The 14,135-nt window shown below is 41.1% G+C and overlaps 1 protein-coding gene across 2 annotated transcripts in view; it reads left to right on the forward strand.

Moving 5' to 3' along the window:
* The window catches only part of SRGAP1 (SLIT-ROBO Rho GTPase activating protein 1), a 284,958-nt gene that overhangs the window by 205,569 nt on the left and 65,254 nt on the right, over positions 1 to 14,135 (forward strand). For both annotated transcript variants that reach the window (XM_049625895.1, XM_049625894.1), the window contains exons 7-8: positions 2,994 to 3,215; positions 5,430 to 5,531. In XM_049625895.1, the coding sequence (XP_049481852.1) occupies positions 2,994 to 3,215; positions 5,430 to 5,531 (324 nt within the window). The remainder of the gene's footprint in view (positions 1 to 2,993; positions 3,216 to 5,429; positions 5,532 to 14,135) is intronic.

Here is a 14,135-nt window from a genome sequence, read left to right on the forward strand (position 1 = left end):
CCCCAAGCTGGAGCTTACCTGATGTGGGACTCGCGCTCACGAACCGTGAGATCATGACCGGAGCAAAGTCAGATGCTTAACCGACTGAGCTACCCAGGTGCCCTACAGGACCTTTTTTAAATCAGTGTTTTAGTGTAGTGCTTCTCAAAACTTTTAATGTACGTATAAATCCCCTGTGGATTTTTTTTTTTTTAAACTTCAGATTATAATTCAGCAGATCAGGGGTGGGGCCTTAGCTTCTGCATTTTTGATCAGCTTCAGGTGATGCTGATGGTCTATAGACCACACTCTGAACAGCAAGATTTTATAATGTCTTCATAGAAAAATCCCAAATTTAATAATTCTGAAATTGGAGTGTGAGGGTAGAAGTAAATATGTTGACATTTCAAAGGACAGGTGAGTGATTGAATCTGTACCTTCATAAAAACAGAAGTGATGGGGGCGCCTGGGTGGCTCAGTCCCCTGAGTGTCTGACTCCGGCTCAGGTCATGATCTTGTGGTTCGTGGGTTTGAGCCCTGCATCAGGCTCTGTGCTGACAGCTCAGAGCCTGGAGCCTGCTTCGGATTCTGTGTCTCCCTCTCTCTGCCCTTCCCATGTTCATGCTCTGTCTCAAAAATAAATAAACATTAAAAAATTAAAAAAAAAAAAAAACAGATCTGATGGTTCATATCCTGGTGGATGTTACTTCCTTTGTGCCCCTCTAGTGTTCTTTTAGTAGCAAAGTAATGGACAACTTATATTCGAATTCCTTGAGAATGGAAATTACATTTTACTGTATTCCAGTCTTCATATTCCTGGAGCCTAGCAAATTCCCAGGCACCTAGTAGACATCTAATTACTAGGTTAAACTGAATCAAATTGAATTGATTGGATTGCATTAGAACAATATAGGGATGACCCAGTTTTGTACCTTTTAAAACCACTCCCTCTTTAGGAGATTTATATTGCTTTTATGTACAAATTTAAAATTTTTCAGTAATTTATAGCTGACCAGTATCCAGAGTTATATATATATATTTTTTAAGTTTATTTTATTTTTGAGAGAGAAAGAGAGCATTAATGGAGGAGAGAGGAAGACACAGAATCCGAAGCAGGCTCCAGGTTCTGAGCTGTCAGCACAGAGCCCGACGTGAGGCTCAAACTCATGAACTGCGAGATGACCTGAGCCGAAGTCAGACACTTAACCGACTGAGACACACAGGCACTCACATCCACAGTTTTGTTTTTAAAAATGTATTCTCTTAAAATGCAACATGAAGAAAATAAATGCAAATACAAATTAAAGATAGTGAAGATTTAAGAATCCCCAAATTCTCTCTCTGATAAAAGGACTTTGTCAGTCATTTCTTATTCACAAATTTTGTTCTGGGGATAAGAAAGAAGGCATTCCTGAACTTTTTTGGCAGATTCAAAGCTGTTTTCTCACTTCTGAAAGAGTACAGATTATTATTGAGTTTAGTAAATTATGCAGATCCAAAACATTACAGTTAGTATGTTTGCATCCTACATGGATTTCAAAAAAATCGTAGGATCAGTATGCACAAATAACCTTAAATGCTATTTTTTATTATTTCCTTTCAGTATTTGCTTTTGCTTTTATTTTTTTAACAGCTTTCTTTAGATATTATTCACATACCATATAGTTCACTTATTAAAAGGCTACAATTGGCTTGTAGTATATTCAGAGTTGTGTAGCTGTCACCACAGTCCTTTATAGAATATTTTCATTACTCCAAAGAGAAATCCTATACCCCTTAGCCACCACCATCACCCCAGTTTTTACATCCCCTAGCACCATTAATACCTTCTGTCTCTACAGATTTACCTATTGTGGACATTTCATATAAATGGAATCCTACAAGGTGTGGTCTCTTATGGCTGGTTTCATTCACTTAAAATAATGTTTAAAGGTTGATCCATGATGTAGCATGTTATCAGTACCTCGCTCTTTTGTATGACTGGATAATGTTTAGTTTTGTCAATTAGTTGGACAATTTTAGGTTGTTTCCACTTTTCAGCCATTATTTATAATACTGGTTTAGGGGCACCTAGGTGGCTTTGTCAGTTAAGCGTCCAACTTTTGGCTCAGGTCATGATCTCACGACTTTTGGATCAGGTCATGATCCCACTCATGACCTCGTGAGTTCAAGCCCTACATCAGGTTCTCTGCTGTCAGTACAAAGCCCACTGTGAATCCCCTATCCCTTCTCTCTCTGCCCCTCCCCCACTCATTCTCTCTCTTTCTCTCAAAAATAAACACTTTAAAAAATAATGCTGCTTTAAACATTGATGTACCAGTTTTTTTGGAATTTTTTTACTTTTCTTGTGTGTATTACTAGAAGTGGAATTGCCAAGTCATATGTTAACTGTGTGTTTAACTCTTTGATGAACTGTCAGACCCTTCCAAAGAGGCTACAATATATCACATTCCCATTAGCAGTGTATAAAAATTCCAGTTTCTCTACATCCTCCCCAACGCCTGTTATTTGTCTTTTTCATTATAATCATACTTGTGGGTGTGATGTGGTATCTCTTTGTGGTTTTGATTTGCATTTCCCTGATGACTAATGATGTTGAGCATCATTTCATGTGCTTGTTGACCATTTGTATGTGTTTTTGAGAAATGTCTGTCCAATTCCGTTGCCCATTGTTTAGTTGGGCTATATGTCTTTTTATTATTGAGTTGTAGGATTTCTTTATATATTCTGGATACAAAGTTTTTAGATCAGATATGATTTGCAAAAAAATTTCCCATCCTGTGGGTTATCTTTTTACTTGATAGTGCCCTTTGAAGCACAAAAGTCTTCAATTTATTTTTTCTTTTGGTGCTTGTGCTTTTGATGCTGTATCCAAGAAACCAATGCCTAATGCAAGGTCATCAAGGATTACTCCTGTGTTTTCTTCTAAGTATTTTATAGTTGTAGTTGTCACGTGTAGGTCTTTGATCCATTTTGAGTTAATTTTCATATATGGTGTTCTTTTATTTTTTAAGTGCTGTGATCTTGGCTACCATGCAAGTCTGAACAGAGCCCTGAGAACATATCTCTCTGCAGAGTATAATCTTGAAACTTCCAGACATGAAGGCTTAGACATTATTGAGAATGCGGTTGACAATTTGGAGCCCCGGAGTGATAAACAGAGATTCATGGAGATGTACCCTGCAGCATTCTGTCCACCGATGAAGTTTGAGTTTCAGTCTCACATGGGTGATGAGGTCAGTGGTTGAGATATATATATATATTGTAATGTTTATTTATTTTTGAGAGAGAGAGAGCGTACGAGTGGGGAAGGGACAGAGAGAGAAGGAGACAGAGGATTCAAAGTGGGCTCTGCACTGAGAGCCGGGAGCCCAATGCATGACTTGAACTCAGGAAGCATGAGATCATGACCTGAGCGGAAGTCAGATGCTTAACCAACTGAGCCACCCAGGTGCCCCAGTAATTGATTGTTTTAAAATTAATGAATTGTCTTTTTACTTATGTTACTCTTCACATGCTGTACCCCACCAGTTGTCAGAACTCTCAGTTGTTTTCTCTCTCCTGCCTTTGCATGGGATCTTAGCATAGTTATATGCTAATATCAGCCATTACCGCCTTTGGGTGAAATGCCTACAAAGGCCAAACCTACGTGCAAACTCAGTGTTTTGTAAGCACTAACCCATCTCAGAGTTCATCCTACCTCTACCTCTAGACATTCCAATTTAAATTCAAAACAAACTATTTTGCTGGCCCAGTAGAATCTACCTGAAGACTCCCTGTGATCTTGATTTAAAGATTTTCACAAAGAAAAATAATTGTAAATGGCAGGAGAATGGGAGAGAGGGGAAAAAAATGCAGAACATTTATTTAAGACTGTAGTTGTCTCCAAACTGGTAAAATGAACATTAGACATGATATATTGTATCTTGGGTTCTTTATATGAATTTAGCTTTCTGTCCTATTTTACCCAAGGGGAAAAAAAATCCACCTAATCCGTTCATGAGTTACAGTGGTATATTTTATTATCTGCGGCTGGGAAAACAAGAAGACCCAATTAATGAGCACGCTATACAGCACTTGGTATCCCAGCTGTGCAAAACAATACTCAAAGATTAACAACTCAATTTTAGCTCATTGTGGTGACAGTATGGTTTTAAAAATAGATATAATAGCCATGACAGATTTCTTCAACGTCATCTTTTTTTTTCTGAGACACCTAGTGTTAATACTTATAAGTTATATGTGCGCATGCTGCATTTCTAACCTAATATTATATTTGCTCGATTTGATAGAGTAAAATACTCGATTAGAAATGGTGAGCAGTTTTTCTGCCAATAGCACATGTATTTGATAGGCAAGTGGCTTATCCTACCCAGAGTTGTGTTTCCAAAACCAAATGATTACCGTTATATTTTTTAGTTATGGATATGTCAAATATACACAATGATAAAATATCACAAATAAGTGACTTCAGTTGGGTTAGTACTTTTTCCTTTTTTTTTTTTTTTTTTACTATTATTATTTTTAATAAAATGAGTCAGTTGCCCTTTTTTTTAATGGCCTGTTTTGCCAGGGAGCAATAATTTCTGTGATGTCTTGGAGACTCCATTAAAGGAAACCCCCATCTGCTGGAGCATTTCTATGACAAGGAAGATGAAAAGAAACGATTTTGCTTCTGGTGCAATTTTAATGAACTAAATATAATAAAATTAAAAGGCTCTAATTGTGACCTTAACCGTAATTGAGACCATAGCCAAAATATCTTTCTGCCAAAGACTACAAGGGGCCTCTTCCTGTTCATGATGAATCACGTGATGTGGCCGATTTTGGTAAAGCAAGCCATGGTTAAAAGATGATAATAGTTACGTCTTCTGAGTTTTTACTGTGTGCCAGACAGTGTTCTAAGTGCTTTGTGTACGTTAACTCATTCCATCCCCACCACAACCCCATGGTGTAGGAACTCCTGTTATCCCCATTTTACAGATGAGGAAGCTGAGGGTTAGTAACGTTACACGGGTACCCGTCTGACTGTCACTAGGAGGCTCTGTGGCCTCCCCTCCTTTTGCCTGTGTGGTTCGTTTGGATCATCCCTTGCACTCTGCCCTCTGCCCCCTGCCCCGTGCCCCATAGTCATTCAGAATTCCCACAAGTGAGACCTCAAGATCAGAGCTCACTCTCCAGCAAGTGCCCCATTTTTAGAGCGAAGCTTCCTGCAGCTGCTGTCTTCCCAGTCATCCATCCCCAGGCCCCACAGCTGCGTTCTGCCCTTGCCCCTGACATAGCAAGTCCGTGTTTAAAACTGAAGTGTCGAAGCGCCTCTTGAAAGGAAATAGGTAATTGGAATCTTGAGCGGGTCAGCGTGACTCGTGCAGCATCTGAGCAGGAGAACCCTGCCTCTGGAGGGTGGCTTGCTGGCCCTGTTATAACTGCGGTTTCTGATTCCCCATCAGGTGTGTCAGGTTAGCGCTCAGCAACCAGTCCAGGCAGAGCTCATGCTCAGGTACCAGCAGCTGCAGTCCCGGCTGGCCACGCTGAAAATCGAGAATGAGGAGGTGAGTATACTCTCTGCCCCGCAGGGAATCCGAATTCTAATGGGACTGGAAGGCATTTGCTCATGACCTAGGCATATTTAGTATTCCAAATGCGTCTCTTCATCAGGCATTTTTAGCTAAATCGTAGTTCCTAGAATACTCTCCTTGTAGAGGATGAATGCAAAGATTCTGTAGTCTACCAGAGATGAATTCTTCACCAGGGATCCACTGCATACTCATGAAAAAACACACATTTTATTCTTAAATTCATAGTTCATGTGGAAAACAGTTCCCATAAATGATTAAACTCAACATGTGTCCAAGAATATACAATAGTGTGTGAAATAAAACTTTTGACTGACGTGTTAATTTAATCCTAACTTTTTTGGAAGTTAGTACTTTGCTTTTATGTGTTCTCTAAATTTTTGGTACTGAACATGGCAGTACTTATACAATTAGTACAGAAATCCTATTTTAAAATAGCGCTTGAGTGAGAATAGGAAACTATTTATTTGCTGACATTACTGGATTTAAATGGATAGAACATAAAATGTGAATTATAAATATATGTCGAACCAGAAAGCAGTCATACAATTCAGCTGCCTGTTTCTGAAATTAATTTAATTGGATCCACATTCTTGTTAAATAAAATATGAACTGCATATGTTTCTAAGGCTCTCAGTTATCATTTACAGGAACCCAAATCAAACTTACTCAAGTCAGAAAGTTTATTTAGTGGTCAATGTTTGTATAGCCTCGGGAATGATTGGATCTGTGTTCCGATGATATTATCAGGAATCTCTCTTTTCATTACTTTGAAGTTGTATTTTTTTTTTCAACTTAAATCCAAGTTAGTGAACATATAATAATGATTTCGGGAATAGAAGTTAGTGATTCATCACTTACATATAATACCCAGTGCTTATCCCAACAAGTGTCCTCCTTAATGCCCCTTGCCCATTTAGCCCTTACCCCCATCCGACACCCCACCAGAAAACCTCAGTTCGTTCTCTGTATTTAAGAGTCTCTTATGGTTTGTCTCCCCCTCTGTTTTTATATTATTTTTGCTTCTCTTCCCTTATGTGCATCTGTTTTGTTTTTTAAATTCCCCATGTGGGTGAAATCATATATTTGTGTCTTTCTCTGACTAATTTTGCTTAGCGTAAGTGATAGGTATTTGATAGGGATTGCATTGAATATGTACATTGCTTTGGGTAGTGTCGACATTTTAGCAATATTTGTTCTTCCAGTTCATAAGCATGGAATTCCATTATTTTGTGTCTTATTCAATTTCTTTCATAAGCTTTCTAGTTTTCTGAAGTTGTATTTTCGTATGTGTCAGTAGTAGTTTTCCCTCAAATTGGGATAGCCAAAGCTACATGGTCCTATAGCTTGCCATCTCACCTCATCCCACTGTCCTTATCCCTGAACTAGGATCCTTTATTGTCCTGAGTTAAGTCGTGCATACTTCTGGACCAACCAATACACGCAAGAAATGGGATTCTGTCATTGATCACCTTATATATTGTGCTCATTCATAGAGCCCTTTGGCTGACAGCTCCAACAGAAACATGTTTTTCTAGAGACAGTTCCTGAAAGGAAGGAATGTGAGATAGAAAAAGAAAACAATAATAATTCACCTTGATGAAATGATTAACCAAAATTCACTTTGGTGTACCCTCTTTTATTTTAATCCCACTGAGATGTTTTTAGCTACAGGAACACATTACTTGTTTCTGTTCAGAGAGAGTGATGTGTTTCTAGACCAGTATAGTTTGGTCAAAATGCATTGCAGCTTTCTGGCTTCCATTCTTTCTAGAAGAACCAAACCACCCCTTATTCAAACGTGTGTTTAAGATGCAGCCATGTGATGAAGTCTTCAGTTGCTGTGTAAAGTCCCACAAATGAGCCTTTATTGCTCTTCTTGAAGTGTTTTAGAGCTTAGAGTTTTGTGGAGGCTTGCCTAATGCAGTTTATCCTGATAGACCTACAGTTTGTATGTCTAGTGACTTCCTGTTGTTGTGGTGTTTTTGTTTTTGTTTTTGTTTTTGCATATCCTCCTGCTGTTTTATTTGGAAACAGCCTCTAAACTCTAGAAAAAGAACATGTTGTGCCCAGGGTCAAAACTGGCGGCCCAGAGACCTGTTTTGTTTGCCTGCCACAGTTTTTCCCTGTTAAAAATGAGAGTCTGGTGACTGACCCCGGATTGCCTCACAAAGGGAAGAGCTGGGGTACTTGAGTTCCACTTTGCCATAGCCATTCAGCTCCCAGTTTTCTTCCATTGGACTGTTCGTTTCTGTCGCCCGTCTGGCTTCTGCAGGCCTTTGAGTTTTTGACCCTTCACGTATGCCCTTTTGGGCACAACGTAGAAAAGCAGTGTCCTGCTGATAGTGGCAGGCAGTGCCTTCTGAGAATTAAAAGATTTATTGCAGTAACAAATGAATTAGGTTGTCTTGAGGTTTCTGATGAGCATGACTAGTGGTTTATGATCTGTTGGATATGGAACAAATTCATTGTCATGGAATGGGATTCCCATTGAAAGGAAGATTTAAATTGAATTTTTGACAATCGATAGATTTCCATTGGTATAGAAGGAGGAAACAATGTTTCACTATATTTCAAGATGCCCTGGAGGAACCTTGGTTTCCCAGAGCAATTTGGTCATCGTCCAGCTCCTCCCTGAGGAAGAGCCAAAGGTGAAGCTCAAGTCAGATGATGAGAGACCTTGAGAGCTGACTTGAGGGGTTTTGTTACTGTGGGTCCGTTCATTTCAGTACAATAAATATTTGTTCAACAACTTGTACGTTCCCCGTATTTTGCCAGGTGCGGAGAGTACAGAGATGAATGTCACAGTTAGCATCTATCTAGCATGAGAGCCAAACCATAACAAGTCATTTGTATCATGTAAAAAATAAGAGCCGGGACGTGGGAACAAAATCGCAATCGTTGCCGACTTTGGAGTCCTGTATAGCACTTTTCTCTACCAGAAATAGAGAATCTGCCTCTGATGGAGGTCAGAAAAGTGACCTGTCACTATCAGATCAAAGTATACAAGTAAAGAAACATGTATAATTCTGTATAATTCTCTGCCTCTGCACAAACAGCTATACACAAAGTCCAGAATTCACTGGAGAGAGTTTGGCTAACTAAAAATAATAATGACTGCCCAGCGAAGAGATAAAAGTTGAAAGGGAATTTCATCCAAGTTTACAAAAGCATGGACAGTGTAGCTAAATAGAACACGAACCTTTTCACCAAATTTTAAACAACTACAAATAATGGGCACCATTCAAAACTGTAGGAAGCCTTCTTAGAAGGGAATTTACATGCTAAGAACCTACAGGCCATGGATACATTTTGTTTGCTCCACAGCATTTGATTTTTAAAACTTAGTTGCTGTCATTTAAAAATTAGAAGTTGGGGGCACCTGGGTGGCTCAGTCAGCTAAGCATCTGACTTCGGCTCAGGTCATGATCTCACAGTCTGTGAGTTCAAGCCCCGTGTTGGGCTCTGTGCTGACATCTCAGAGCCTGGAGCCTGCTTTGGATTCTTTGTCTCCCTCTCTGCCCCTCCCCTGCTCACTCTCTCATTCATTCTCTCTCTCTCTCTCTCTCTCTCTCTCTCTCTCTCTCTCTCAAAAATAAAAATTAAAAAAATTTTAAATTAGAAGTTGGGAGTAAAAATATCTATTTCCAGCTTCTAAACAATTAGAAAGTCTGATCACACTAGACCTGCATTTCTGCGAGGTGATGACTGGCTTGGGCTAAGATGCTCCCCTTAGACGCAGAGCATGTGCTTCCTGTTTGCCATGCTCCCCACTCAGCCCGCTTGCCTCATTTTCATCACTTCCTTGGCCCTTGAAGATATCTGAGCTTGCAGCACAGGCCTTAGAACAAAGAGAAGCATTTGTGAAATGACCTCAGGATACTCGCACATAGTAAAAGCTGAATAAGTTTTGAGAAGGGCTTGATTGAATTTGGGGTGGATACCCGTTTATAATTTGTCACTTCACAACTTTACAGGGCAAGCCTTTAAAATGAGCCTTCAGTCTCATTATGCTACACTCTCATATCCCTGGTACCTCAATCTTCACGATTTCAAGTTCCAGTAGGCTGGCCGACAAATATTTATTAGTGCCACCGTGGGTTGTGCACATGGAATTAACAAAGAGCCTGCTGCCCACGCTTTATTCCCATTTTTGGTTTTTTTGGTTTTTTTGGTTTTTTTTAGTTGTTATTAGAGAGAGTGTGTTTGTGTGTGTGTGTGTGTGTGTGTGTGTGTGTGTGTGCGCACGTGTGCACATGCATGCAAGCAAAGGAGGGTCAGAGAAAGAGAGAAAATCCCAAGCAGGCTTCGTGCTGTCAGTGTAGAGCCCTACTTAGGGCTCCATCCCACAAACTGTGACATGACCTGAGCTAAAATCAAGAGTTGGCTGCTTAGCTGACTCAGCCACCCAGGTGTCCCTTGTTTTCTTTTTCTTTAAGTTTTTTATTTGAAACATTAGTAAACATTACTTTTAAACACAACACTTTCAAAGCAACTTACATCTGAATAATCATCTGTACCTTTGTCACTATAAATATGCTCCAGACATGTTCCAATCTAATGTCACACCATCTTACACATGTTCTTAAAGTTCGTTTTTAACATCTGTTACAGGGATTTCAGCTTAGGGGACATTCTCTTTGCTCCTTTCTTTCAAAGCTAGCTCTGGAGTAATTCCCCATACAACTACATTTCCCTTTCCTTAGAGTTCCTCTTTCCGTCCTTTACCTACACACAGCCAAAGAAAAGGAGAATGAATTGTAGAACTAGAACAATTATACCTTTCGTATTTTTAGTACAGCCTTAGTTTTAAGTAGTTTGCCCGATTTTCAGACCATTTGTCCCAATATTTGTCCAGAAAATAGTTTCCATAAGCATTTCACTTCAGTGCTATGACTAAAATCTCACGTATAAAATGAGTTTCTTCTAAGTTATAGTAGATTTACCCCCTTGAAGGGAATGGAAAAGAGAGAAAGCTGTGATTCCTCAATTAATTTGCAACACTGTGTAATAAACTGACAGCCCCATATAAATTTTCCTAGCTTTATTTAAAATCTTTCACTGACAGTTTACTAGGGAATAATTCACAGACTATTCTAAAAATATATTCCTCACACAGGATATTTTCAACTGTAATGAACAAGATTTTATGTAAACCTTGAAACAATTTTCATGACCTGGGTAATTGAGGGAAGTAAGAGATGTTTTGGTTATCTACCTCAGGGTTGAAAAGTCATATTTCCCTCAAGAATCACATTCCCATAATATCATTGACTACAGCAGAATCCCAAGTCATGTAAATCTGTGATCAAACCATTATGGACAATTATCAGATGCTTTTAAGACCTGGTATAAGATGTGGAGCTTGATAACTACTTAATCATAGTTACTATTTCTGATCTTCTCTGTGGCTTTAACTTCATTTTTGCTTAAGTATCTTTTAATTTATTTAAATGTTTCTAACTTACCTGCAACCTTCTGTTGATGAAGTTAACAGTAGAAGCCTAAGAAAAGATAACTGCCATTTATCCATTAAACGATAGTATCATCTTGGGCCAAAATTGAAAACAGGGATCATTTGTCTTTCACTGAAAACATATTTTTAGAAGCAGTGTATGTGCATGTGTGTGCGTGCATGCGTGCGCGCGCGCGTGTGTGTGTGTGGTTTCAGATAAGCTTTAACTCCCCACAGGAAGCAACTTGATCCAGAAGAATACCAAGCAGAGTGAGGAGAGTTTCTAGAAAGGGTCTAGAAGTGAGTCATGGGCTAGGGCACCCTAGAAAGGATGGCGAGCTCAGGGTGGCTGATATTCACGAAAGTGCATGTTGCTGGCTTGTGCTGAGCGTTGCTTTGATGACTGTGGATTTGCAAAGAGGATGACTTCAACCTCTACCATTCATTTAGTGAAGCCTTTGGATGATCTGTTCTGTCCCAGGCACTGTGCTAGTGACTAGAGATATAAAGATTAATAAGCTGGCTCTAAACTCAAGTTGCTTCCCCTATAGATGGCCAACATCGCCCTCTAAACAGTGAGGTAGGTGCTTGTGAGAAATGGGTTTGGCATCGCGCTCCTCATTATCCAGCACAGGCGAGGTCACTGGCATCTCTCTGTACCAGGAGCGAGGGGTGTCATGGCAAGATGCTCTGCTTCTGCTCCTGCCTTCTGTGCCCTGTGCTGGCAGTATGGCGCTATACCCTTGGCTAGTTAACTCTGGCACTGATCTGGTCTCTGTGTGTGTGCACATGCATGTGTGGTCTCTGTGCAGTAATATTTCACACATCTGAAATGATACAGTGCTGTAAGTGAAATGCATCTGAGGTCAGTGATGGCAAGAAGTAAGTAGGTAAGTGGGGAAGGGAAGGCAGAGCTGGGAGCCATCTTCACACATGGATTGATGAGTCTTAAAGGTTGAATGGGCCTGAGGAAGGTGCAAGGCACGGTGTCATAAAATAATGTTTGTGTTAGAGGTTGGACCGTGTTCCCCCAAAATGTATGTGTTGAAGTCCTGACCCCCCACTACTTCAGAATATGACTTTGAAGACAGGGTCTTCACAGAGGTAATTAAAGTGAGGTCAGTAGGGTGGACCCTCATCCAGCGTGATTGGTGTCCTTATAAAAAGAGAAAATTTGCGCGCAGAAACAGAGAAGGCCATGTGAAGAGACACAGAAGATGATCATCTTCAAGCTAGACCTTCCCTCATGGTGCCCACAAGGAACCAAGCCTGCCAGAACCTTGACCTCAGACTTGTAGCTGCCAGACCCGTGGGACGATAAACTGCTGTTGTTTAAAGCTCCCCAGGGGCGCCTGGGTGGCTCAGTCGGTTGGGCGTCCGACTTCAGCTCAGGTCACGGTCTCACGGTCCGCGGGTTCGAGCCCCGCGTTGGGCTCTGGGCTGATGGCTCAGAGCCTGGAGCCTGCTTCCGATTCTGTGTCTCCCTCTCTCTCTGTCCCTCCCCCATTCATGCTGTGTCTCTCTCTGTCTCAAAAATAAATAAATGCTAAAAAAAAAAAAAATTTTTAAAGCTCCCCAGCATGCGGGACTTGTTCACAGCAGCCCTAGGAAACGAATAGTGTGTTTAGAGAATGAAACCAAAACAACTGTTTTGTCTTCTGCGATGATTGTAAGGTCCTGTGAGTAAAAAGGCAAAAGAGCCAGTCTGCAGAAGCCCGAGACAGTCCCTTCTTCTCCACGGTTCATTTGGATTGTCATCTCAGAGTCCAGGCCACCTGGGCACTCCTCCACTGCGGTACATTCTTCAGGTTTTTCTTCATTCCTTGTCACGTTGTTGGCCTCTCCTGCCAAAGCTCACTGCGTTTTCCTGCTGCTGATGGGGAATCATTACAAGCCTCGTATCAGCTATTTCATATTTGCCTCATTATATTCCCTCCTGTGACTTATTAACATGACTAGTGTGTCAGAAGCTGGTGTTATTCTTTGTCGAGAACATCCCATGGGATAATATGCAGTCCCAGCCATCGTGTTTGGTGTTTTCTGTCACATCCTTTATTTTTTATGACAATTCCAAATTTAACCATGACACTCTTGCTTCCGAAAAGAAAGTTCAGAAAAGGAAAAAAAAAAAAAAAAAAGCGGTGTTGTTAACAATGGCAGGGAATCACGAGGCTGCCGCTGGGTCCACAGTTTGTGGGCCTGTTACCATGGGCCCTGGTGGGTGTGGATCCTGTCTAGCCCCTGGGCGGATGGTACTGCCTCCAAGACCTGGGTCAGTAAGTCTGGTGCTGGGACAACGGTTCACTTCAAGACCCACGGTTGGTCCACAATGTGTCTGTTACCAGGTGCTTGAATGGGTGTGGCACCCTTCAATTACCTGGACAGGTTTCTGGCCGGCGGGACTGGCCCTGTACCACAGATGAATGCAGCTGGCACAGAGTCACAGGTCCACTTCAGGGTCCATAGCCAGGACCAAGGTAGGCAGGCCTGCCTCCAGGAGCACTGAGAATCATGCTTTCTAGCAAGTTAGCAAGTCACTGAACATGCATGACGGCTCCATGACCAGTGCTGAGAGGGACTGGAACTGCATCATGGGTTTCTACACAGTTCATAGCTAGGACCAATGTCAGCAGGCCTGTTACCTGAGGCGCAGGTAAGTGTGACTCCTCATGGGTCCCTTGGCAGGTACTTCTGGTCGCAGGACCAAAGCCAAACAAGACTGTTATAAAGCCCACAGCGGGACTTGGCTGTTTCTGGCTCAGTAGCCAGGACTATGGTTGGCAAGCCTCCCACCTGGGCCCATACCTACTTTCTCAAATTGGTCCTCCTCGGTCCTGGGCTCCACCAAGGTTTTACATGTTCCTACCTGGGTCCCAAAGCTCCCACAAATGCACTTCTGTCCACAGATGGCTGCCAGATCATTGTTGTGGTGGGGCAAGAGGGAATAATAGGGGATCTCCCATTTTCTTGTCTTGCTGATGTCACCTCTAGGGTGGTGAGTGTTTTCATTCAGCCTATAAATATGTAATCATGACTTCTTAAAGCAACCACTTACAGTATTGGGTTTTTTTAAAGTAACCATTAATCTGTTCTTTTCCAGTAATATCTCTCCTTTGCATTATGCA

Source organism: Panthera uncia, chromosome B4 (assembly GCF_023721935.1).
Source record: "Panthera uncia isolate 11264 chromosome B4, Puncia_PCG_1.0, whole genome shotgun sequence".
Taxonomy (NCBI): Eukaryota; Metazoa; Chordata; class Mammalia; order Carnivora; family Felidae; genus Panthera; species Panthera uncia.